Source organism: Accipiter gentilis, chromosome 1 (assembly GCF_929443795.1).
Source record: "Accipiter gentilis chromosome 1, bAccGen1.1, whole genome shotgun sequence".
Lineage (NCBI taxonomy): Eukaryota > Metazoa > Chordata > Aves > Accipitriformes > Accipitridae > Astur > Astur gentilis.
Genome location: NC_064880.1, coordinates 11,861,720 through 11,886,078, shown reverse-complemented (window position 1 = coordinate 11,886,078; position 24,359 = coordinate 11,861,720). Strand labels below are relative to the sequence as shown.

The 24,359-nt window shown below is 63.7% G+C and overlaps 1 protein-coding gene across 29 annotated transcripts; it reads left to right on the top strand.

Moving 5' to 3' along the window:
• Window positions 1-1,094: 1,094 nt before the first annotated feature.
• LOC126041302 (maestro heat-like repeat family member 5) lies at window positions 1,095-24,085 on the top strand. Of its 29 annotated transcripts, none has more exons than XM_049807005.1 (15): window positions 1,095-1,382; window positions 1,685-1,749; window positions 1,864-2,013; window positions 2,201-2,355; window positions 10,951-11,098; window positions 19,633-19,820; window positions 19,910-20,047; window positions 20,577-20,691; window positions 21,146-21,283; window positions 21,538-21,714; window positions 21,848-22,003; window positions 22,345-22,446; window positions 22,870-22,972; window positions 23,239-23,295; window positions 23,609-24,085. In XM_049807005.1, exons 1-15 carry the CDS (start codon window positions 1,256-1,258, stop codon window positions 23,812-23,814), a joined length of 2,025 nt encoding a protein of 674 aa, XP_049662962.1. In that variant the 5' UTR covers window positions 1,095-1,255; the 3' UTR covers window positions 23,815-24,085. The 29 variants fall into 29 exon arrangements, with proteins under 29 accessions (XP_049662962.1, XP_049662888.1, XP_049662908.1 ...); XM_049806931.1 differs by lacking the exons at window positions 10,951-11,098; window positions 19,633-19,820 and adding exons at window positions 2,684-2,831; window positions 11,365-11,552; XM_049806951.1 differs by lacking the exons at window positions 10,951-11,098; window positions 19,633-19,820; window positions 19,910-20,047 and adding exons at window positions 2,684-2,831; window positions 11,365-11,552; window positions 11,642-11,779.
• The last annotated feature ends 274 nt before the right edge of the window (window positions 24,086-24,359 follow it).

Sequence of the window (24,359 nt, the reverse complement as noted above, 5' to 3'; positions counted from 1 at the left end):
CATGAAGGGCTGAGGTGCTGGGGAGGTCCTGAGGTGACAGGGTGACAGGAGGCCCTGAGGGGACACGGAGGCGGGAAGCCATGAGGGGACGGAGTGGTGGGAGGCTATGAGGGGACGGGGCGGTGGGATGACTTCAGGTGCATCAGGGCAGCGGGAGGCCCTGGGGGAATGGGGCGGCAGGAGGCCCAGAGGGGACAGGGGTGGCGGGAGGCCCTGAGGAGGCGGGGGGGTGGGCAGCCCTGAGAGGACGGGGTGGCGGGAGGCCGTAAGGAGCCCCCACGCAGCCACCTCATTCCTTGCCACCCTGCTTCCGTGGTGCTTCCCTGCAGTGTCTCCCACCCCTGCGGCAGAAGCCCTCAAGGCTAGGCCTCAGCAGGATGGTGGGGATATCCCCCAACGTGCCTGGGCTGGCCTGGCTGGGGGAGAAGGAGGAGAAGGGGCATCCAGAGGGGCATGTCCGCTGGGTGCTGCCGGCGAGGGGCAGTGGGCAGAGGCAAGGCTGGCAGCCAGCCTGGGCCCCACGGCTTGCCCAGGCCACAGCGCTATGGCCGGGACCCTGCTCTGGGCCCGCAGAGCTGGCGTGACCATGTGGAGGGTGACGGTCTCCGAGCACGGGGCGGAGGAGGTGCTGCCTTCTTGTATTGGGTTTGTGTGGCGGGGCTTTAGTACCGGGGAGGGGCTGCAGGGGTGGTTCCTGTGAGAAGCTGCTAGAAGCTTCCCCGGCTCTGGCCCAGGCCGAGCCCATCAGCGCTGGTGGTAGCACCCCTGGGATAACAAATTTAGGAGGGAAAACCTGCAGTGCGGAGGGGAGTGGGATGTGAGAGAAAGCCCTATGCAGACAGCAAGGTTAGTGAAGGAGGAGGGGGAAGAGGCACGCCCAAGGACACCCCTGCAGTCCTATGTTTGAGTTACGGCCTCACTGTGGTGATACTGCTCTGGGGAGGCCCCAGAGCACGGGCACATGGCAGTGTGTCACAGGGCCCTTTGTGACCCACCGTGATATGGGTACTGCCAATTGCACGGCACGTGGCAGCGTGTCACAGGACCCTTTGTGACCCTCCATGGTATGAACGCTGGCAGGGACACGGCCACCCCACAGTGCCCGGAGGACGTGACGGGACAGGACGGGGCAGAGCAGGGCTGCGAAGGAGCCCCTGCGCAGCCACCTCGTTCCCTGCTGACCTGCATCCGTGGCGCTTTTCCGAGGCATCTCCCATCCCTGTGGCAGGAGCCCTCAAGGCCGGACCTCGGCGGGATGGCAGAGAGACCCCCCAGCGTGCCCAGGCTGGCCTGGCTGGGGTGGGAGGAGGAGGATGAAGGCACTGAGGATGCCCCAGCGTGGCAACTTGATGAGGTGGAGGAGGTCCAGCTGCTGCAGGCGGGTGAGTGGCTGAGCTGGGCCACGGGGCCGGTGGCTGCAGCCGGCTTGGCCCCATCCCATCCCCTGTGGACATCCCCAGCAAAAGAGGGGAAGAAGGGCAAGGGCCGTTCCCCATGGCCAGGCACCGGCCACGCTCCATCCACTGGGCACCCCCAGCCCCAACCTGCGGGCAGAGAGATGGGGGTCAGAGTCCCCAGCAGCCCCTGTCCCGGGGCTGGCCCTGCCTGGGGAGCACAGGGCTTGGCTGTGTTCTCCAGCCTCTCCTGCAGCCCCTCAGCTCTGCTTGTGCTCGGTCTTTGCCAGATCCAGACTGGAAGCTGCCAGAAGAGCAGGAACATGCCCAGGCCCTCTTCCACAGCAGCGCACAGGTATCCACAGCCATCCCCACCTGGGCTGGGCCTGGTCTCACTGCTCAGCCGAGCACCGCCGTCAGGGCACTCGATGTGACGTGCCTCTCTTCCCTGCCCTTCCCTCTCCTGTAGAAGTTTTGGGAATCCCTCAAGCCCTCTGAGCGTGAAGACGCCACCATCGCGGCCGTCGAGGGCATGGCAGACTCGGACTCCTATAATGCGGAGGCTTGTGCTGCCATGCTGGATGTGCTTGTGGAAAGTGACACCTCCAGATTGCAGCATGTAAGTAGCCTGTCGCCGGGGCTCGAGCCCCCGGAGGAGATTGTGTGCCCCCTGAGGCCGGGTCCGCTAGGCACCCAACAGCCTTTTAGGCCAGCAGAGCGTGGTGGGAAGGGAAGTGCTTCTCGGGGGAAGCTGGGGAACTGGCTCGCTCTGGCAGCACTCCAACTCTCAGCCATGTCTCCTCCAGGTGCCGAGCATCGTGAGGTGCATCTACCGGTGGCTCATGTCCAACACGCATGTGTCTGCTGAGCACAGGCTGGACAACAGCCTTCTGGAGCTGACCCACGCGCACCCCCATGACGTGGCGGTGACCCTCCTGCGCTGTGCCCCATCGTGTGACAGGTACAGGGCCCACCTGCCTTTAGAGCCCATCAGGCTGTAGAGCCTGTCCCAGGTGGGCTGTCAGAGAGACGGAGATTTTCAGGACCTTCCGGCCCCTCTGTTTCCCAGCCCTGGCACGACAGCCCCAGAGCCCGCTGCCGTGCTCCCTCCCTGCCCCTCAAGGCACCGTCGCTCGGCTGCCTGCTGCCCGCAGGGGCAGGCCTGCTGGGTGCTGCTGGCAAGGGGCAGTGGGCAGAGGCAAGGCTGGCGGCCAGCCCCAGCCCCCACGGTTGCCCAGGCCACGGCACTGTGGCCAAGACCCCTCTGACACAGAGCTCTGGGCCTGCAGAGCTGCTGCGACCATGTGGAGGGTGATGGTCTCCAGGAGCAGGACTGCAGAGCAGGTGCTGCGGGAGCTGGTCTGCGTGCTGGAGGACTGGCCGCTGCACAGCACGTGCACCTCTGATGGGGACAGCTCAGATGTCTTTGCCCTGGCTGTGAGTTTCTGGCCCAGGCCTTTGCTCGCCCCCAGGGTCGCCTCTCCGGGCGGCTCTCCATCCTCCCCCACCGCTGCATCTCCCTGCCTCACGCGGTGGGCTGGAAACCTGGGTTAGGGGCAGGTGTAGGGGCAGCCAGGGTGGGTGCTCCCCCTGCATCTCCCGTGGCCCAGGGCAGCACCTGAGCCTCACCCTCCCGCGCTCGGGCCCTGCCGTGGGGACATCTCGGCACTGAGCGCTGTCTCTGGGTGGTTTGTTTTCCGCAGGCAACCAGGGTGCTGCAGGAGATCCTCCGGCTGCCCGGGTGCCCACAAAGGTTGAACGTGCTTTTCCCCCGCATCTTCCTGGCTCTGCTCTCCCAAATTTTCTTTGCCACACAGCAGATGCCAGAGGAGGTCGATACCTTCTGGAGGGGATGCCAGCAGGAAGGCTGCCCTCCCACCAACCCCAGCAGGTGCTCCACTCTGGTCCTCCCATCCCTCGCGTGGCCCTGGAGCCAGGGCCTGGGCTCCCAGCGTGACCTGGGCTTTGCTCTGCACACAGATTTGCAATGCTGACTGTGAAAGCACTGCTCTGCCGCCTTGAGTATGATGATGTGGTGTTTGAAGTTGAACGTAAGCGTGGCTGGGACACGCTCCTCAGCGCTGAGACCTACCACTGTGCAATGGGTCTGCTGGCCAGGTGAGAACCCCCTTGTCCCCGCTCCCCCTGCCATTTCTCTCCCCTGCACATTCACTGGGGCGCCCCACACAATCCCCTTGGTCGTGGGTGAGAGGGACTTGTCACCAAGGGATGGCCCAGCAGACTGGAAAAGCCTGGGAGAGGTGGGTGCATACGAGACGCCACCTCCCAAAGCACCAGTGTCCCCTCCCGTGGGGCCTGGGCTGACGGCACAGAGTGGGGGGGGTCCGTTTACAGGCAGCCCTACTGATGGTAGCCCGCTGGGGCAGGGCAGGGTGCACTGAGGGCCAGCGACAGAGCCTGGGGGACACGAGTGCCCTGTGGGCAGGAAAGGGGTCTTCTCAGAAGGGAAGGCTTCAGGACAGGAAGGGTGTTTTGCCAGTCTCCTCCCCAAAAGGAGCCTGCTAGTGTTGGCCATGCCTTTCTCCTGGCGAGGGGCGGTGGAGAAAGACCAGGCCTCTGTGAGTCAGTCCGGGGAGAGGTGTGCCCAGCCTGCTCGGGGTCAACGGTGCCTTTTTCCCCCTGCCAGACAGTTGCATGGTATCTCGAGGAGCTTGTGTTACTGGATCGCAGGCCACCTTGTCAAGCTGCTCAGGAGGAAGAAGCAACTCTGGGAGGTCCCCGCCATGGCGTTCCTTGTTGAGGTAAGCCTGGTGGCGAGTGCTGCCTCACTGACCCGGCTCTCACCACTCTGCCCTCTCATAGCCACAGCTGCGGGGGGAGCCCAGTCAGTGGAGCTGGGGCAGAGGGTGGGCTCCGCTGCGTGCCCTCGGCCCCTTGCTGCTGGGGTGACACTTGTCGCCACCTGTCTTTCGTGCCTGCCTTGTGCCAGCTCTCGCTCTCCCGTCGCGGCTCCTCAAAGTCCGAGGAATCAGAGGCTGCTGAGGGCTGGGAGGCACAGCAGAGCACATGAGCGACCTGCACCGTGTGCCCCGCAGCACAGGGCAGGGAGCCCAGGGGGTCTGCGCAGCTGCTGCTGCCTTTGGGCTCGGCTGACTGGGACGGTACCCACGCCCTGTGCTGCTGGCTGGACCCAGCCCTGTGCAGTGGTGGAGTCCTGCTGGCCAGGCACCCCTGTCACTGCTCCGTGTCTTTCAGCTCCTGGTCTACCCTAACGTAAGGTGTTGGGGTGACAACATCCTGCAGCTCGTCCCAATGTACCTGCAGAGCAAGTGCAGAGTGATGCGTCGCCTGGTGCTCAGAGGCCTCCTGGCGCTCTGCAAGACACCCTTGATGGTGAGAAGGGGCAGCCGGCTGAAGCCATGCTGGCAGCATGGGGCTGGGTAACACAGTAGCTTGGACTTGGCTGAGCTTTGGGAGCTGTGGCAGCTGCTCCCAGCTCTCCTGGCTCCCCGTTCACCTGCCCGAGTCCTTCGGGGCAGGCCTTTGGCTTCTGGGCCCCGAGGCAGCGGTGTGGGGTTGAACCTCCGGAGCGGTTTTGGCAGTGCAGCCTTTCATGGATTCACAGCACAGCACTGTGTTCCACACAGGTCAGAAGAATGCGGCCCCTGCTGCGAAGGCTCATAGACCTACTGACGGATGCAGACATGGAGGTGGTTGGGATGACCCTCTCTGTGCTCAGCAAGGTGCTCCGGGCCACAGGCATCCCAATTGCCACATCCATCACTCTGCAGCTGGCTGAGAGTCTCTGGCCACTCTTTGACAGCGTAAGGCTTTGTGCCCCCCACCACAGGCGCTGGGTGCTGCCGGGAAACTTTGCGCCCTGTGGCTTTTCAGACCTGTGCCCAGGTGGGCCAGGAGCAGCTGGTGCTGAAGTCTTGCCTTCTTCCTTTCCACCAGGATGCCAACCATGTGCAACTGCTCTCCATGCACCTCTTCCGAGATGTGATGGAGTTTGTAGTGGGAGAGGGAAAAAAGCCGCTGAAGCAGCACGTGCACCGGAGCCTGATCCCACTGCTTTGCCACTTGTATGATGAGAACCAGCGCGTGGCAGAGGTGAGGATTTCCGACCTGCCGGTGTCCCCGTGGCAGGTGGCTCAGCTGCCTCCTGCCCTGGCGCCTCGCGGACTGCAGCGCTCTAGCCTCCCCCTGTCCTTGACTACAGAGCAGCAGCTCTGGGGGACCTCTGTCCCGCTGCCCTGGCAGCACCAGGTGCCCGAGATGGGGCTTGAGCCACTCCTCTGCCCGGGCGCCAAACCTGTCGACGGACGCGTTCCCCAGTTGCTGCATCTTCCCACCAGGGGCCAGGACAGGCCCCGAGCCTTGCCCAGGTGCAGGGGACACAGGTCCTGTGTGCTGGGCAGCGGTGCCATCTCCCAGTCTCTGCTGCTCTGCAGGCCTCTCAGGAAACCCTGCTTCAAGCTACCAAGTTCCTGAAGAACAGGAAGCTCCAGCAGCTGCTGGAGAGGGAGAAGACATGGGTGGTTGCCAAGTGCCTGGTAAGGATGGCCCCAACGCCCCAGTCCCAGCCTGGAAAAGCCCCCTGCCTCCAGTGCCCAGTGCCTGGGGCTGGCAGCTGTGCCCCTGCCCGCTGCTTGCAGCCCATCGCCACCAGCCTGCCCCCCACACACACTCCCTTCCCTCGGGCGTGTGGCCCCGTGGACTCTTCTCCAGGCTCCCCTCCCTCCTTGAGCCCCGGGTGCCGACGACGGAGGCCCAGCCCAGCTGGGCTTTGGCAGCAGGCTGGCACCGCGGCTCCCTGGGGAGCACCCAGCCCTCTGCTCCCTCCAAACCCGGCACTGGCCGGCTGCTGGCTGGGCGTCAGGGGTCTCCTGGCAGGAAAGGCAGGGTGCAGGGAGCGCCCAACCTGGGGGCAGAGTCTGCACCAACCCTTCCCTCCATCCCCTTGTGCTCTCTCCAGCTGGCAGAGTACAGCAGCAGAGTGGACGAGTACCTGCAGCAGTGCCTGCTGTACCTGCAGAGCCCACAGGCATCCATGCGAGTGGCGGCCATCAGGTTCCTTGGTGAGCCACAACTCCCCCGGGGTCCCTCCCTGCCCCACCGCAGCTTGGCCCCAGCCCTGGCTGCTGCACCGGCAGCAGGAATTGGCCCTGTGGCTGTGGAGCCCCGACTACCCGATGCAGGGCCAGGGCACCCACGGGGCTCCCTGCCACCCTCTCCCACCCCTGCCCTTGGGTGTCATGCTCTGGGAGCACCCCAGGCTCAGCCCTGCCAAGGGGAGGAGTGCTGCTGGGGCCAGCAGGATTTGTGACGGGCTGCGTGTTCCTAGGGCTTGCCGGGCGGCATGTGGCGCATCAGCAGGTGAAGCTCCAGGTCATCTACGAGGGTGAGTGAGGGCAGCAGGGTGGGTGTCAGTGGGGACTGGCAGGGAGGAGGAAAGACCCTGGGCTGGGAGCTGTGATCCCTGCCCCAGCTGGGGAGAGCTCTGCTCCTTGCACGGATGAGGGGCAGCGTGGGCAGAGCAGAGAGAGCTTTCAGGGGCACGTGGCGTTCGTGGCCAGCACCTTCCGGCTGATCCTGTTGGCCCCTGCTCCCTCCTGGCCATGGGAAGAGCTGGGTGGTGCAGCCCTGGCAGGAGGCGTTCCTGGGATCCCCGCAGATCCAGGTTCTGACCTCGTCTCTCTTCCTCTCTGTCCCAGCCCTTCAAAGCACGACAAAAGACGTCAGCGACTCCGTCTCAAGCGTGGCAATTCAAACCCTATTCCTGCTAAGAGCCGCAGAGAGAAATCCCCCCTCCAGATTCAGTCTGCCGGTGCTGCAAGAGCGATTCCACAGGGCGTGGAGGAGGCGGCCTTCTCTCTGGGACATCGGCTTCCTGTGCTGCTGGAGCTCTGTGCAGAGCTGATCCTGGGAGCTGCGTGTGCTGGGGCCACCTGAGCCTGCGGGGAAGGCTGGGTGGCTCCTGGCCTCTCCCTGCCCAGGGATCAGCTCTTCTCTAAGAGCGCTTTCTTTCACCCCGGCATGGGAATATGAAATCCATGTCATTATACGCAGAGGCCCAGGAGCATGAAAGGGAGAGAACAATAAATGGCTTTTAGACCTGCGTAACTTCATACTTTCTAAGGGGAGCTGAACCTAACAGCTGTAGCTACCAACACTGTGTACAGATGCAGAAATGAACCTCTGGAGGAAGAAAGAAGAAGAACAAAACCAAGCAAGGAAGCGATCGCATTTCTAGGCTGTGCGATCGGCTTTATTTCTGTAGCTTGTCCCAGGTATTACGTGCTTTCCCAGGGCAGGACTTGGCCATCTTCTGGTGGTGGCGAGCAGCACGTGAATGGCTGTACCGCCAAATCTTGAGCTACTTCTCTTCTGCCCATCTTTTTCCAACCAGTGGGTCTTGCTTTGGTCCCCAGTATCCCCAGAGCATTGAGGGGGGAAGAGGAGAAAAAGGGTACTTGTGCTCAGCAACAGCTGCCCAGGCATGCAACGTGGTAGGAAAGGTGGCCAGAAACGCCTTCACCCTTCGGTTCTCCTGCTGAAGCCTTAACGCTTCCAACAAAGCTCATGGGCAGAGCGCCTGAAAAACTTGTCCTTGGAGATGCCCACAAATATTCTCCCAGCCCTGAAATGCCAGTTGTTTCCTGCCCGTGTGTTGCTGGCTGGATTGTTGAGGGGTCCGAGGTGCCTCTTTAGCCGGCGCCTGTGGAGCTTCTTCAGTGCTGTTCTGCTGTGGGGCAGGTTTTCCGGGCTGGGGGAGACCCTAAGGGGACAGGGCGGTGGGAGGCCCTGAGAGGATGGGCTGGTGAAAGACCTTGAGGAGCCAGGGCGGTGGAGCGCCTTCAGGTGCACCAGGGCAGCTGGAGGCCCTGAGGGGACGGGGTGGCAGCAGGCCATGAAGGGCTGAGGTGCTGGGGAGGTCCTGAGGTGACAGGGTGACAGGAGGCCCTGAGGGGACACGGAGGCGGGAAGCCATGAGGGGACGGAGTGGTGGGAGGCTATGAGGGGACGGGGCGGTGGGATGACTTCAGGTGCATCAGGGCAGCGGGAGGCCCTGGGGGAATGGGGCGGCAGGAGGCCCAGAGGGGACAGGGGTGGCGGGAGGCCCTGAGGAGGCGGGGGGGTGGGCAGCCCTGAGAGGACGGGGTGGCGGGAGGCCGTAAGGAGCCCCCACGCAGCCACCTCATTCCTTGCCACCCTGCTTCCGTGGTGCTTCCCTGCAGTGTCTCCCACCCCTGCGGCAGAAGCCCTCAAAGCTAGGCCTCAGCAGGATGGTGGGGATATCCCCCAACGTGCCTGGGCTGGCCTGGCTGGGGGAGAAGGAGGAGAAGGGGCATCCAGAGGGGCATGTCCGCTGGGTGCTGCCGGCGAGGGGCAGTGGGCAGAGGCAAGGCTGGCAGCCAGCCCGGGCCCCACGGCTTGCCCAGGCCACAGCGCTATGGCCGGGACCCTGCTCTGGGCCCGCAGAGCTGGCGTGACCATGTGGAGGGTGACGGTCTCCGAGCACGGGGCGGAGGAGGTGCTGCCTTCTTGTATTGGGTTTGTGTGGCGGGGCTTTAGTACCGGGGAGGGGCTGCAGGGGTGGTTCCTGTGAGAAGCTGCTAGAAGCTTCCCCGGCTCTGGCCCAGGCCGAGCCCATCAGCGCTGGTGGTAGCACCCCTGGGATAACAAATTTAGGAGGGAAAACCTGCAGTGCGGAGGGGAGTGGGATGTGAGAGAAAGCCCTATGCAGACAGCAAGGTTAGTGAAGGAGGAGGGGGAAGAGGCACGCCCAAGGACACCCCTGCAGTCCTATGTTTGAGTTACGGCCTCGCTGTGGTGATACTGCTCTGGGGAGGCCCCAGAACACGGGCACATGGCAGTGTGTCACAGGGCCCTTTGTGACCCACCGTGATATGGGTACTGCCAATTGCACGGCACGTGGCAGCGTGTCACAGGACCCTTTGTGACTCTCCATGGTATAAACGCTGGCAGGGACACGGCCACCCCACAGTGCCCGGAGGACGTGACGGGACAGGACGGGGCAGAGCAGGGCTGCGAAGGAGCCCCTGCGCAGCCACCTCGTTCCCTGCTGACCTGCATCCGTGGCGCTTTTCCGAGGCATCTCCCATCCCTGTGGCAGGAGCCCTCAAGGCCGGACCTCGGCGGGATGGCAGAGAGACCCCCCAGCGTGCCCAGGCTGGCCTGGCTGGGGTGGGAGGAGGAGGATGAAGGCACTGAGGATGCCCCAGCGTGGCAACTTGATGAGGTGGAGGAGGTCCAGCTGCTGCAGGCGGGTGAGTGGCTGAGCTGGGCCACGGGGCCGGTGGCTGCAGCCGGCTTGGCCCCATCCCATCCCCTGTGGACATCCCCAGCAAAAGAGGGGAAGAAGGGCAAGGGCCGTTCCCCATGGCCAGGCACCGGCCACGCTCCATCCACTGGGCACCCCCAGCCCCAACCTGCGGGCAGAGAGATGGGGGTCAGAGTCCCCAGCAGCCCCTGTCCCGGGGCTGGCCCTGCCTGGGGAGCACAGGGCTTGGCTGTGTTCTCCAGCCTCTCCTGCAGCCCCTCAGCTCTGCTTGTGCTCGGTCTTTGCCAGATCCAGACTGGAAGCTGCCAGAAGAGCAGGAACATGCCCAGGCCCTCTTCCACAGCAGCGCACAGGTATCCACAGCCATCCCCACCTGGGCTGGGCCTGGTCTCACTGCTCAGCCGAGCACCGCCGTCAGGGCACTCGATGTAACGTGCCTCTCTTCCCTGCCCTTCCCTCTCCTGTAGAAGTTTTGGGAATCCCTCAAGCCCTCTGAGCGTGAAGACGCCACCATCGCGGCCGTCGAGGGCATGGCAGACTCGGACTCCTATAATGCGGAGGCTTGTGCTGCCATGCTGGATGTGCTTGTGGAAAGTGACACCTCCAGATTGCAGCATGTAAGTAGCCTGTCGCCGGGGCTCAAGCCCCCGGAGGAGATTGTGTGCCCCCTGAGGCCGGGTCCGCTAGGCACCCAACAGCCTTTTAGGCCAGCAGAGCGTGGTGGGAAGGGAAGTGCTTCTCGGGGGAAGCTGGGGAACTGGCTCGCTCTGGCAGCACTCCAACTCTCAGCCATGTCTCCTCCAGGTGCCGAGCATCGTGAGGTGCATCTACCGGTGGCTCATGTCCAACACGCATGTGTCTGCTGAGCACAGGCTGGACAACAGCCTTCTGGAGCTGACCCACGCGCACCCCCATGACGTGGCGGTGACCCTCCTGCGCTGTGCCCCATCGTGTGACAGGTACAGGGCCCACCTGCCTTTAGAGCCCATCAGGCTGTAGAGCCTGTCCCAGGTGGGCTGTCAGAGAGACGGAGATTTTCAGGACCTTCCGGCCCCTCTGTTTCCCAGCCCTGGCACGACAGCCCCAGAGCCCGCTGCCGTGCTCCCTCCCTGCCCCTCAAGGCACCGTCGCTCGGCTGCCTGCTGCCCGCAGGGGCAGGCCTGCTGGGTGCTGCTGGCAAGGGGCAGTGGGCAGAGGCAAGGCTGGCGGCCAGCCCCAGCCCCCACGGTTGCCCAGGCCACGGCACTGTGGCCAAGACCCCTCTGACACAGAGCTCTGGGCCTGCAGAGCTGCTGCGACCATGTGGAGGGTGATGGTCTCCAGGAGCAGGACTGCAGAGCAGGTGCTGCGGGAGCTGGTCTGCGTGCTGGAGGACTGGCCGCTGCACAGCACGTGCACCTCTGATGGGGACAGCTCAGATGTCTTTGCCCTGGCTGTGAGTTTCTGGCCCAGGCCTTTGCTCGCCCCCAGGGTCGCCTCTCCGGGCGGCTCTCCATCCTCCCCCACCGCTGCATCTCCCTGCCTCACGCGGTGGGCTGGAAACCTGGGTTAGGGGCAGGTGTAGGGGCAGCCAGGGTGGGTGCTCCCCCTGCATCTCCCGTGGCCCAGGGCAGCACCTGAGCCTCACCCTCCCGCGCTCGGGCCCTGCCGTGGGGACATCTCGGCACTGAGCGCTGTCTCTGGGTGGTTTGTTTTCCGCAGGCAACCAGGGTGCTGCAGGAGATCCTCCGGCTGCCCGGGTGCCCACAAAGGTTGAACGTGCTTTTCCCCCGCATCTTCCTGGCTCTGCTCTCCCAAATTTTCTTTGCCACACAGCAGATGCCAGAGGAGGTCGATACCTTCTGGAGGGGATGCCAGCAGGAAGGCTGCCCTCCCACCAACCCCAGCAGGTGCTCCACTCTGGTCCTCCCATCCCTCGCGTGGCCCTGGAGCCAGGGCCTGGGCTCCCAGCGTGACCTGGGCTTTGCTCTGCACACAGATTTGCAATGCTGACTGTGAAAGCACTGCTCTGCCGCCTTGAGTATGATGATGTGGTGTTTGAAGTTGAACGTAAGCGTGGCTGGGACACGCTCCTCAGCGCTGAGACCTACCACTGTGCAATGGGTCTGCTGGCCAGGTGAGAACCCCCTTGTCCCCGCTCCCCCTGCCATTTCTCTCCCCTGCACATTCGCTGGGGCGCCCCACACAATCCCCTTGGTCGTGGGTGAGAGGGACTTGTCACCAAGGGATGGCCCAGCAGACTGGAAAAGCCTGGGAGAGGTGGGTGCATACGAGACGCCACCTCCCAAAGCACCAGTGTCCCCTCCCGTGGGGCCTGGGCTGACGGCACAGAGTGGGGGGGGTCCGTTTACAGGCAGCCCTACTGATGGCAGCCCGCTGGGGCAGGGCAGGGTGCACTGAGGGCCAGCAACAGAGCCTGGGGGACACGAGTGCCCTGTGGGCAGGAAAGGGGTCTTCTCAGAAGGGAAGGCTTCAGGACAGGAAGGGTGTTTTGCCAGTCTCCTCCCCAAAAGGAGCCTGCTAGTGTTGGCCATGCCTTTCTCCTGGCGAGGGGCGGTGGAGAAAGACCAGGCCTCTGTGAGTCAGTCCGGGGAGAGGTGTGCCCAGCCTGCTCGGGGTCAACGGTGCCTTTTTCCCCCTGCCAGACAGTTGCATGGTATCTCGAGGAGCTTGTGTTACTGGATCGCAGGCCACCTTGTCAAGCTGCTCAGGAGGAAGAAGCAACTCTGGGAGGTCCCCGCCATGGCGTTCCTTGTTGAGGTAAGCCTGGTGGCGAGTGCTGCCTCACTGACCCGGCTCTCACCACTCTGCCCTCTCATAGCCACAGCTGCGGGGGGAGCCCAGTCAGTGGAGCTGGGGCAGAGGGTGGGCTCCGCTGCGTGCCCTCGGCCCCTTGCTGCTGGGGTGACACTTGTCGCCACCTGTCTTTCGTGCCTGCCTTGTGCCAGCTCTCGCTCTCCCGTCGCGGCTCCTCAAAGTCCGAGGAATCAGAGGCTGCTGAGGGCTGGGAGGCACAGCAGAGCACATGAGCGACCTGCACCGTGTGCCCCGCAGCACAGGGCAGGGAGCCCAGGGGGTCTGCGCAGCTGCTGCTGCCTTTGGGCTCGGCTGACTGGGACGGTACCCACGCCCTGTGCTGCTGGCTGGACCCAGCCCTGTGCAGTGGTGGAGTCCTGCTGGCCAGGCACCCCTGTCACTGCTCCGTGTCTTTCAGCTCCTGGTCTACCCTAACGTAAGGTGTTGGGGTGACAACATCCTGCAGCTCGTCCCAATGTACCTGCAGAGCAAGTGCAGAGTGATGCGTCGCCTGGTGCTCAGAGGCCTCCTGGCGCTCTGCAAGACACCCTTGATGGTGAGAAGGGGCAGCCGGCTGAAGCCATGCTGGCAGCATGGGGCTGGGTAACACAGTAGCTTGGACTTGGCTGAGCTTTGGGAGCTGTGGCAGCTGCTCCCAGCTCTCCTGGCTCCCCGTTCACCTGCCCGAGTCCTTCGGGGCAGGCCTTTGGCTTCTGGGCCCCGAGGCAGCGGTGTGGGGTTGAACCTCCGGAGCGGTTTTGGCAGTGCAGCCTTTCATGGATTCACAGCACAGCACTGTGTTCCACACAGGTCAGAAGAATGCGGCCCCTGCTGCGAAGGCTCATAGACCTACTGACGGATGCAGACATGGAGGTGGTTGGGATGACCCTCTCTGTGCTCAGCAAGGTGCTCCGGGCCACAGGCATCCCAATTGCCACATCCATCACTCTGCAGCTGGCTGAGAGTCTCTGGCCACTCTTTGACAGCGTAAGGCTTTGTGCCCCCCACCACAGGCGCTGGGTGCTGCCGGGAAACTTTGCGCCCTGTGGCTTTTCAGACCTGTGCCCAGGTGGGCCAGGAACAGCTGGTGCTGAAGTCTTGCCTTCTTCCTTTCCACCAGGATGCCAACCATGTGCAACTGCTCTCCATGCACCTCTTCCGAGATGTGATGGAGTTTGTAGTGGGAGAGGGAAAAAAGCCGCTGAAGCAGCACGTGCACCGGAGCCTGATCCCACTGCTTTGCCACTTGTATGATGAGAACCAGCGCGTGGCAGAGGTGAGGATTTCCGACCTGCCGGTGTCCCCGTGGCAGGTGGCTCAGCTGCCTCCTGCCCTGGCGCCTCGCGGACTGCAGCGCTCTAGCCTCCCCCTGTCCTTGACTACAGAGCAGCAGCTCTGGGGGACCTCTGTCCCGCTGCCCTGGCAGCACCAGGTGCCCGAGATGGGGCTTGAGCCACTCCTCTGCCCGGGCACCAAACCTGTCGACGGACGCGTTCCCCAGTTGCTGCATCTTCCCACCAGGGGCCAGGACAGGCCCCGAGCCTTGCCCAGGTGCAGGGGACACAGGTCCTGTGTGCTGGGCAGCGGTGCCATCTCCCAGTCTCTGCTGCTCTGCAGGCCTCTCAGGAAACCCTGCTTCAAGCTACCAAGTTCCTGAAGAACAGGAAGCTCCAGCAGCTGCTGGAGAGGGAGAAGACATGGGTGGTTGCCAAGTGCCTGGTAAGGATGGCCCCAACGCCCCAGTCCCAGCCTGGAAAAGCCCCCTGCCTCCAGTGCCCAGTGCCTGGGGCTGGCAGCTGTGCCCCTGCCCGCTGCTTGCAGCCCATCGCCACCAGCCTGCCCCCCACACACACTCCCTTCCCTCGGGCGTGTGGCCCCGTGGACTCTTCTCCAGGCTCCCCTCCCTCCTTGAGCCCCGGGTGCCGACGACGGAGGCCCAGCCCAGCTGGGCTTTGGCAGCAGGCTGGCACCGCGGCTCCCTGGGGAGCACCCAGCCCTCTGCTCCCTCCAAACCCGGCACTGGCCGGCTGCTGGCTGGGCGTCAGGGGTCTCCTGGCAGGAAAGGCAGGGTGCAGGGAGCGCCCAACCTGGGGGCAGAGTCTGCACCAACCCTTCCCTCCATCCCCTTGTGCTCTCTCCAGCTGGCAGAGTACAGCAGCAGAGTGGACGAGTACCTGCAGCAGTGCCTGCTGTACCTGCAGAGCCCACAGGCATCCATGCGAGTGGCGGCCATCAGGTTCCTTGGTGAGCCACAACTCCCCCGGGGTCCCTCCCTGCCCCACCGCAGCTTGGCCCCAGCCCTGGCTGCTGCACCGGCAGCAGGAATTGGCCCTGTGGCTGTGGAGCCCCGACTACCCGATGCAGGGCCAGGGCACCCACGGGGCTCCCTGCCACCCTCTCCCACCCCTGCCCTTGGGTGTCATGCTCTGGGAGCACCCCAGGCTCAGCCCTGCCAAGGGGAGGAGTGCTGCTGGGGCCAGCAGGATTTGTGACGGGCTGCGTGTTCCTAGGGCTTGCCGGGCGGCATGTGGCGCATCAGCAGGTGAAGCTCCAGGTCATCTACGAGGGTGAGTGAGGGCAGCAGGGTGGGTGTCAGTGGGGACTGGCAGGGAGGAGGAAAGACCCTGGGCTGGGAGCTGTGATCCCTGCCCCAGCTGGGGAGAGCTCTGCTCCTTGCACGGATGAGGGGCAGCGTGGGCAGAGCAGAGAGAGCTTTCAGGGGCACGTGGCGTTCGTGGCCAGCACCTTCCGGCTGATCCTGTTGGCCCCTGCTCCCTCCTGGCCATGGGAAGAGCTGGGTGGTGCAGCCCTGGCAGGAGGCGTTCCTGGGATCCCCGCAGATCCAGGTTCTGACCTCGTCTCTCTTCCTCTCTGTCCCAGCCCTTCAAAGCACGACAAAAGACGTCAGCGACTCCGTCTCAAGCGTGGCAATTCAAACCCTATTCCTGCTAACAGCCGCAGAGAGAAATCCCCCCTCCAGATTCAGTCTGCCGGTGCTGCAAGAGCGATTCCACAGGGCGTGGAGGAGGCGGCCTTCTCTCTGGGACATCGGCTTCCTGTGCTGCTGGAGCTCTGTGCAGAGCTGATCCTGGGAGCTGCGTGTGCTGGGGCCACCTGAGCCTGCGGGGAAGGCTGGGTGGCTCCTGGCCTCTCCCTGCCCAGGGATCAGCTCTTCTCTAAGAGCGCTTTCTTTCACCCCGGCATGGGAATATGAAATCCATGTCATTATACGCAGAGGCCCAGGAGCATGAAAGGGAGAGAACAATAAATGGCTTTTAGACCTGCGTAACTTCATACTTTCTAAGGGGAGCTGAACCTAACAGCTGTAGCTACCAACACTGTGTACAGATGCAGAAATGAACCTCTGGAGGAAGAAAGAAGAAGAACAAAACCAAGCAAGGAAGCGATCGCATTTCTAGACTGTGCGATCGGCTTTATTTCTGTAGCTTGTCCCAGGTATTACGTGCTTTCCCAGGGCAGGACTTGGCCATCTTCTGGTGGTGGCGAGCAGCACGTGAATGGCTGTACCGCCAAATCTTGAGCTACTTCTCTTCTGCCCATCTTTTTCCAACCAGTGGGTCTTGCTTTGGTCCCCAGTATCCCCAGAGCATTGAGGGGGGAAGAGGAGAAAAAGGGTACTTGTGCTCAGCAACAGCTGCCCAGGCATGCAACGTGGTAGGAAAGGTGGCCAGAAACGCCTTCACCCTTCGGTTCTCCTGCTGAAGCCTTAACGCTTCCAACAAAGCTCATGGGCAGAGCGCCTGAAAAACTTGTCCTTGGAGATGCCCACAAATATTCTCCCAGCCCTGAACTGCCAGTTGTTTCCTGCCCGTGTGTTGCTGGCTGGATTGTTGAGGGGTCCGAGGTGCCTCTTTAGCCGGCGCCTGTGGAGCTTCTTCAGTGCTGTTCTGCTGTGGGGCAGGTTTTCCGGGCTGGGGGAGACCCTAAGGGGACAGGGCGGTGGGAGGGCCTGAGAGGATGGGCTGGTGAAAGACCTTGAGGGGCCAGGGCGGTGGAGCGCCTTCAGGTGCACCAGGGCAGCTGGAGGCCCTGAGGGGACGGGGTGGCAGCAGGCCATGAAGGGCTGAGGTGCTGGGGAGGTCCTGAGGTGACAGGGTGACAGGAGGCCCTGAGGGGACACGGAGGCGGGAAGCCATGAGGGGACGGAGTGGTGGGAGGCTATGAGGGGACGGGGCGGTGGGATGACTTCAGGTGCATCAGGGCAGCGGGAGGCCCTGGGGGAATGGGGCGGCAGGAGGCCCAGAGGGGACAGGGGTGGCGGGAGGCCCTGAGGAGGCGGGGGGGGTGGGCAGCCCTGAGAGGACGGGGTGGCGGGAGGCCGTAAGGAGCCCCCACGCAGCCACCTCATTCCTTGCCACCCTGCTTCCGTGGTGCTTCCCTGCAGTGTCTCCCACCCCTGCGGCAGAAGCCCTCAAGGCTAGGCCTCAGCAGGATGGTGGGGATATCCCCCAACGTGCCTGGGCTGGCCTGGCTGGGGGAGAAGGAGGAGAAGGGGCATCCAGAGGGGCATGTCCGCTGGGTGCTGCCGGCGAGGGGCAGTGGGCAGAGGCAAGGCTGGCAGCCAGCCCGGGCCCCACGGCTTGCCCAGGCCACAGCGCTATGGCCGGGACCCTGCTCTGGGCCCGCAGAGCTGGCGTGACCATGTGGAGGGTGACGGTCTCCGAGCACGGGGCGGAGGAGGTGCTGCCTTCTTGTATTGGGTTTGTGTGGCGGGGCTTTAGTACCGGGGAGGGGCTGCAGGGGTGGTTCCTGTGAGAAGCTGCTAGAAGCTTCCCCGGCTCTGGCCCAGGCCGAGCCCATCAGCGCTGGTGGTAGCACCCCTGGGATAACAAATTTAGGAGGGAAAACCTGCAGTGCGGAGGGGAGTGGGATGTGAGAGAAAGCCCTATGCAGACAGCAAGGTTAGTGAAGGAGGAGGGGGAAGAGGCACGCCCAAGGACACCCCTGCAGTCCTATGTTTGAGTTACGGCCTCGCTGTGGTGATACTGCTCTGGGGAGGCCCCAGAGCACGGGCACATGGCAGTGTGTCACAGGGCCCTTTGTGACCCACCGTGATATGGGTACTGCCAATTGCACGGCACGTGGCAGCGTGTCACAGGACCCTTTGTGACCCTCCATGGTATAAACGCTGGCAGGGACACGGCCACCCCACAGTGCCCGGAGGACGTGACGGGACAGGACGGGGCAGAGCAGGGCTGCGAAGGAGCCCCTGCGCAGCCACCTCGTTCCCTGCTGACCTGCATCCGTGGCGCTTTTCCGAGGCATCTCCCATCCCTGTGGCAGGAGCCCTCAAGGCCGGACCTCGGCGGGATGGCAGAGAGACCCCCCAGCGTGCCCAGGCTGGCCTGGCTGGGGTGGGAGGAGGAGGATGAAGGCACTGAGGATGCCCCAGCGTGGCAACTTGATGAGGTGGAGGAGGTCCAGCTGCTGCAGGCGGGTGAGTGGCTGAGCTGGGCCACGGGGCCGGTGGCTGCAGCCGGCTTGGCCCCATCCCATCCCCTGTGGACATCCCCAGCAAAAGAGGGGAAGAAGGGCAAGGGCCGTTCCCCATGGCCAGGCACCGGCCACGCTCCATCCACTGGGCACCCCCAGCCCCAACCTGCGGGCAGAGAGATGGGGGTCAGAGTCCCCAGCAGCCCCTGTCCCGGGGCTGGCCCTGCCTGGGGAGCACAGGGCTTGGCTGTGTTCTCCAGCCTCTCCTGCAGCCCCTCAGCTCTGCTTGTGCTCGGTCTTTGCCAGATCCAGACTGGAAGCTGCCAGAAGAGCAGGAACATGCCCAGGCCCTCTTCCACAGCAGCGCACAGGTATCCACAGCCATCCCCACCTGGGCTGGGCCTGGTCTCACTGCTCAGCCGAGCACCGCCGTCAGGGCACTCGATGTAACATGCCTCTCTTCCCTGCCCTTCCCTCTCCTGTAGAAGTTTTGGGAATCCCTCAAGCCCTCTGAGCGTGAAGACGCCACCATCGCGGCCGTCGAGGGCATGGCAGACTTGGACTCCTATAATGCGGAGGCTTGTGCTGCCATGCTGGATGTGCTTGTGGAAAGTGACACCTCCAGATTGCAGCATGTAAGTAGCCTGTCGCCGGGGCTCGAGCCCCCGGAGAAGATTGTGTGCCCCCTGAGGCCGGGTCCGCTAGGCACCCAACAGCCTTTTAGGCCAGCAGAGCGTGGTGGGAAGGGAAGTGCTTCTCGGGGGAAGCTGGGGAACTGGCTCGCTCTGGCAGCACTCCAACTCTCAGCCATGTCTCCTCCAGGTGCCGAGCATCGTGAGGTGCATCTACCGGTGGCTCATGTCCAACACGCATGTGTCTGCTGAGCACAGGCTGGACAACAGCCTTCTGGAGCTGACCCACGCGCACCCCCATGACGTGGCGGTGACCCTCCTGCGCTGTGCCCCATCGTGTGACAGGTACAGGGCCCACCTGCCTTTAGAGCCCATCAGGCTGTAGAGCCTGTCCCAGGTGGGCTGTCAGAGAGACGGAGATTTTCAGGACCTTCCGGCCCCTCTGTTTCCCAGCCCTGGCACGACAGCCCCAGAGCCCGCTGCCGTGCTCCCTCCCTGCCCCTCAAGGCACCGTCGCTCGGCTGCCTGCTGCCCGCAGGGGCAGGCCTGCTGGGTGCTGCTGGCAAGGGGCAGTGGGCAGAGGCAAGGCTGGCGGCCAGCCCCAGCCCCCACGGTTGCCCAGGCCACGGCACTGTGGCCAAGACCCCTCTGACACAGAGCTCTGGGCCTGCAGAGCTGCTGCGACCATGTGGAGGGTGATGGTCTCCAGGAGCAGGACTGCAGAGCAGGTGCTGCGGGAGCTGGTCTGCGTGCTGGAGGACTGGCCGCTGCACAGCACGTGCACCTCTGATGGGGACAGCTCAGATGTCTTTGCCCTGGCTGTGAGTTTCTGGCCCAGGCCTTTGCTCGCCCCCAGGGTCGCCTCTCCGGGCGGCTCTCCATCCTCCCCCACCGCTGCATCTCCCTGCCTCACGCGGTGGGCTGGAAACCTGGGTTAGGGGCAGGTGTAGGGGCAGCCAGGGTGGGTGCTCCCCCTGCATCTCCCGTGGCCCAGGGCAGCACCTGAGCCTCACCCTCCCGCGCTCGGGCCCTGCCGTGGGGACATCTCGGCACTGAGCGCTGTCTCTGGGTGGTTTGTTTTCCGCAGGCAACCAGGGTGCTGCAGGAGATCCTCCGGCTGCCCGGGTGCCCACAAAGGTTGAACGTGCTTTTCCCCCGCATCTTCCTGGCTCTGCTCTCCCAAATTTTCTTTGCCACACAGCAGATGCCAGAGGAGGTCGATACCTTCTGGAGGGGATGCCAGCAGGAAGGCTGCCCTCCCACCAACCCCAGCAGGTGCTCCACTCTGGTCCTCCCATCCCTCGCGTGGCCCTGGAGCCAGGGCCTGGGCTCCCAGCGTGACCTGGGCTTTGCTCTGCACACAGATTTGCAATGCTGACTGTGAAAGCACTGCTCTGCCGCCTTGAGTATGATGATGTGGTGTTTGAAGTTGAACGTAAGCGTGGCTGGGACACGCTCCTCAGCGCTGAGACCTACCACTGTGCAATGGGTCTGCTGGCCAGGTGAGAACCCCCTTGTCCCCGCTCCCCCTGCCATTTCTCTCCCCTGCACATTCGCTGGGGCGCCCCACACAATCCCCTTGGTCGTGGGTGAGAGGGACTTGTCACCAAGGGATGGCCCAGCAGACTGGAAAAGCCTGGGAGAGGTGGGTGCATACGAGACGCCACCTCCCAAAGCACCAGTGTCCCCTCCCGTGGGGCCTGGGCTGACGGCACAGAGTGGGGGGGGTCCGTTTACAGGCAGCCCTACTGATGGCAGCCCGCTGGGGCAGGGCAGGGTGCACTGAGGGCCAGCAACAGAGCCTGGGGGACACGAGTGCCCTGTGGGCAGGAAAGGGGTCTTCTCAGAAGGGAAGGCTTCAGGACAGGAAGGGTGTTTTGCCAGTCTCCTCCCCAAAAGGAGCCTGCTAGTGTTGGCCATGCCTTTCTCCTGGCGAGGGGCGGTGGAGAAAGACCAGGCCTCTGTGAGTCAGTCCGGGGAGAGGTGTGCCCAGCCTGCTCGGGGTCAACGGTGCCTTTTTCCCCCTGCCAGACAGTTGCATGGTATCTCGAGGAGCTTGTGTTACTGGATCGCAGGCCACCTTGTCAAGCTGCTCAGGAGGAAGAAGCAACTCTGGGAGGTCCCCGCCATGGCGTTCCTTGTTGAGGTAAGCCTGGTGGCGAGTGCTGCCTCACTGACCCGGCTCTCACCACTCTGCCCTCTCATAGCCACAGCTGCGGGGGGAGCCCAGTCAGTGGAGCTGGGGCAGAGGGTGGGCTCCGCTGCGTGCCCTCGGCCCCTTGCTGCTGGGGTGACACTTGTCGCCACCTGTCTTTCGTGCCTGCCTTGTGCCAGCTCTCGCTCTCCCGTCGCGGCTCCTCAAAGTCCGAGGAATCAGAGGCTGCTGAGGGCTGGGAGGCACAGCAGAGCACATGAGCGACCTGCACCGTGTGCCCCGCAGCACAGGGCAGGGAGCCCAGGGGGTCTGCGCAGCTGCTGCTGCCTTTGGGCTCGGCTGACTGGGACGGTACCCACGCCCTGTGCTGCTGGCTGGACCCAGCCCTGTGCAGTGGTGGAGTCCTGCTGGCCAGGCACCCCTGTCACTGCTCCGTGTCTTTCAGCTCCTGGTCTACCCTAACGTAAGGTGTTGGGGTGACAACATCCTGCAGCTCGTCCCAATGTACCTGCAGAGCAAGTGCAGAGTGATGCGTCGCCTGGTGCTCAGAGGCCTCCTGGCGCTCTGCAAGACACCCTTGATGGTGAGAAGGGGCAGCCGGCTGAAGCCATGCTGGCAGCATGGGGCTGGGTAACACAGTAGCTTGGACTTGGCTGAGCTTTGGGAGCTGTGGCAGCTGCTCCCAGCTCTCCTGGCTCCCCGTTCACCTGCCCGAGTCCTTCGGGGCAGGCCTTTGGCTTCTGGGCCCCGAGGCAGCGGTGTGGGGTTGAACCTCCGGAGCGGTTTTGGCAGTGCAGCCTTTCATGGATTCACAGCACAGCACTGTGTTCCACACAGGTCAGAAGAATGCGGCCCCTGCTGCGAAGGCTCATAGACCTACTGACGGATGCAGACATGGAGGTGGTTGGGATGACCCTCTCTGTGCTCAGCAAGGTGCTCCGGGCCACAGGCATCCCAATTGCCACATCCATCACTCTGCAGCTGGCTGAGAGTCTCTGGCCACTCTTTGACAGCGTAAGGCTTTGTGCCCCCCACCACAGGCGCTGGGTGCTGCCGGGAAACTTTGCGCCCTGTGGCTTTTCAGACCTGTGCCCAGGTGGGCCAGGAGCAGCTGGTGCTGAAGTCTTGCCTTCTTCCTTTCCACCAGGATGCCAACCATGTGCAACTGCTCTCCATGCACCTCTTCCGAGATGTGATGGAGTTTGTAGTGGGAGAGGGAAAAAAGCCGCTGAAGCAGCACGTGCACCGGAGCCTGATCCCACTGCTTTGCCACTTGTATGATGAGAACCAGCGCGTGGCAGAGGTGAGGATTTCCGACCTGCCGGTGTCCCCGTGGCAGGTGGCTCAGCTGCCTCCTGCCCTGGCGCCTCGCGGACTGCAGCGCTCTAGCCTCCCCCTGTCCTTGACTACAGAGCAGCAGCTCTGGGGGACCTCTGTCCCGCTGCCCTGGCAGCACCAGGTGCCCGAGATGGGGCTTGAGCCACTCCTCTGCCCGGGCGCCAAACCTGTCGACGGACGCGTTCCCCAGTTGCTGCATCTTCCCACCAGGGGCCAGGACAGGCCCCGAGCCTTGCCCAGGTGCAGGGGACACAGGTCCTGTGTGCTGGGCAGCGGTGCCATCTCCCAGTCTCTGCTGCTCTGCAGGCCTCTCAGGAAACCCTGCTTCAAGCTACCAAGTTCCTGAAGAACAGGAAGCTCCAGCAGCTGCTGGAGAGGGAGAAGACATGGGTGGTTGCCAAGTGCCTGGTAAGGATGGCCCCAACGCCCCAGTCCCAGCCTGGAAAAGCCCCCTGCCTCCAGTGCCCAGTGCCTGGGGCTGGCAGCTGTGCCCCTGCCCGCTGCTTGCAGCCCATCGCCACCAGCCTGCCCCCCCACACACACTCCCTTCCCTCGGGCGTGTGGCCCCGTGGACTCTTCTCCAGGCTCCCCTCCCTCCTTGAGCCCCGGGTGCCGACGACGGAGGCCCAGCCCAGCTGGGCTTTGGCAGCAGGCTGGCACCGCGGCTCCCTGGGGAGCACCCAGCCCTCTGCTCCCTCCAAACCCGGCACTGGCCGGCTGCTGGCTGGGCGTCAGGGGTCTCCTGGCAGGAAAGGCAGGGTGCAGGGAGCGCCCAACCTGGGGGCAGAGTCTGCACCAACCCTTCCCTCCATCCCCTTGTGCTCTCTCCAGCTGGCAGAGTACAGCAGCAGAGTGGACGAGTACCTGCAGCAGTGCCTGCTGTACCTGCAGAGCCCACAGGCATCCATGCGAGTGGCGGCCATCAGGTTCCTTGGTGAGCCACAACTCCCCCGGGGTCCCTCCCTGCCCCACCGCAGCTTGGCCCCAGCCCTGGCTGCTGCACCGGCAGCAGGAATTGGCCCTGTGGCTGTGGAGCCCTGACTACCCGATGCAGGGCCAGGGCACCCACGGGGCTCCTTGCCACCCTCTCCCACCCCTGCCCTTGGGTGTCATGCTCTGGGAGCACCCCAGGCTCAGCCCTGCCAAGGGGAGGAGTGCTGCTGGGGCCAGCAGGATTTGTGACGGGCTGCGTGTTCCTAGGGCTTGCCGGGCGGCATGTGGCGCATCAGCAGGTGAAGCTCCAGGTCATCTACGAGGGTGAGTGAGGGCAGCAGGGTGGGTGTCAGTGGGGACTGGCAGGGAGGAGGAAAGACCCTGGGCTGGGAGCTGTGATCCCTGCCCCAGCTGGGGAGAGCTCTGCTCCTTGCACGGATGAGGGGCAGCGTGGGCAGAGCAGAGAGAGCTTTCAGGGGCACGTGGCGTTCGTGGCCAGCACCTTCCGGCTGATCCTGTTGGCCCCTGCTCCCTCCTGGCCATGGGAAGAGCTGGGTGGTGCAGCCCTGGCAGGAGGCGTTCCTGGGATCCCCGCAGATCCAGGTTCTGACCTCGTCTCTCTTCCTCTCTGTCCCAGCCCTTCAAAGCACGACAAAAGACGTCAGCGACTCCGTCTCAAGCGTGGCAATTCAAACCCTATTCCTGCTAAGAGCCGCAGAGAGAAATCCCCCCTCCAGATTCAGTCTGCCGGTGCTGCAAGAGCGATTCCACAGGGCGTGGAGGAGGCGGCCTTCTCTCTGGGACATCGGCTTCCTGTGCTGCTGGAGCTCTGTGCAGAGCTGATCCTGGGAGCTGCGTGTGCTGGGGCCACCTGAGCCTGCGGGGAAGGCTGGGTGGCTCCTGGCCTCTCCCTGCCCAGGGATCAGCTCTTCTCTAAGAGCGCTTTCTTTCACCCCGGCATGGGAATATGAAATCCATGTCATTATACGCAGAGGCCCAGGAGCATGAAAGGGAGAGAACAATAAATGGCTTTTAGACCTGCGTAACTTCATACTTTCTAAGGGGAGCTGAACCTAACAGCTGTAGCTACCAACACTGTGTACAGATGCAGAAATGAACCTCTGGAGGAAGAAAGAAGAAGAACAAAACCAAGCAAGGAAGCGATCGCATTTCTAGGCTGTGCGATCGGCTTTATTTCTGTAGCTTGTCCCAGGTATTACGTGCTTTCCCAGGGCAGGACTTGGCCATCTTCTGGTGGTGGCGAGCAGCACGTGAATGGCTGTACCGCCAAATCTTGAGCTACTTCTCTTCTGCCCATCTTTTTCCAACCAGTGGGTCTTGCTTTGGTCCCCAGTATCCCCAGAGCATTGAGGGGGGAAGAGGAGAAA

Excerpts from the sequence above, each read along its gene's own strand:
- LOC126041302 (XM_049807005.1), top strand. The coding sequence starts at position 1,256 with ATGGCAGAGAGACCCCCCAGCGTGCCCAGGCTGGCCTGGCTGGGGTGG. Across the intron at positions 11,099-19,632 it reads CAGATGTCTTTGCCCTGGCT|GCAACCAGGGTGCTGCAGGA; the intron begins GTGAGTTTCTGG and ends TGTTTTCCGCAG. Across the intron at positions 19,821-19,909 it reads CCTCCCACCAACCCCAGCAG|ATTTGCAATGCTGACTGTGA; the intron begins GTGCTCCACTCT and ends CTCTGCACACAG.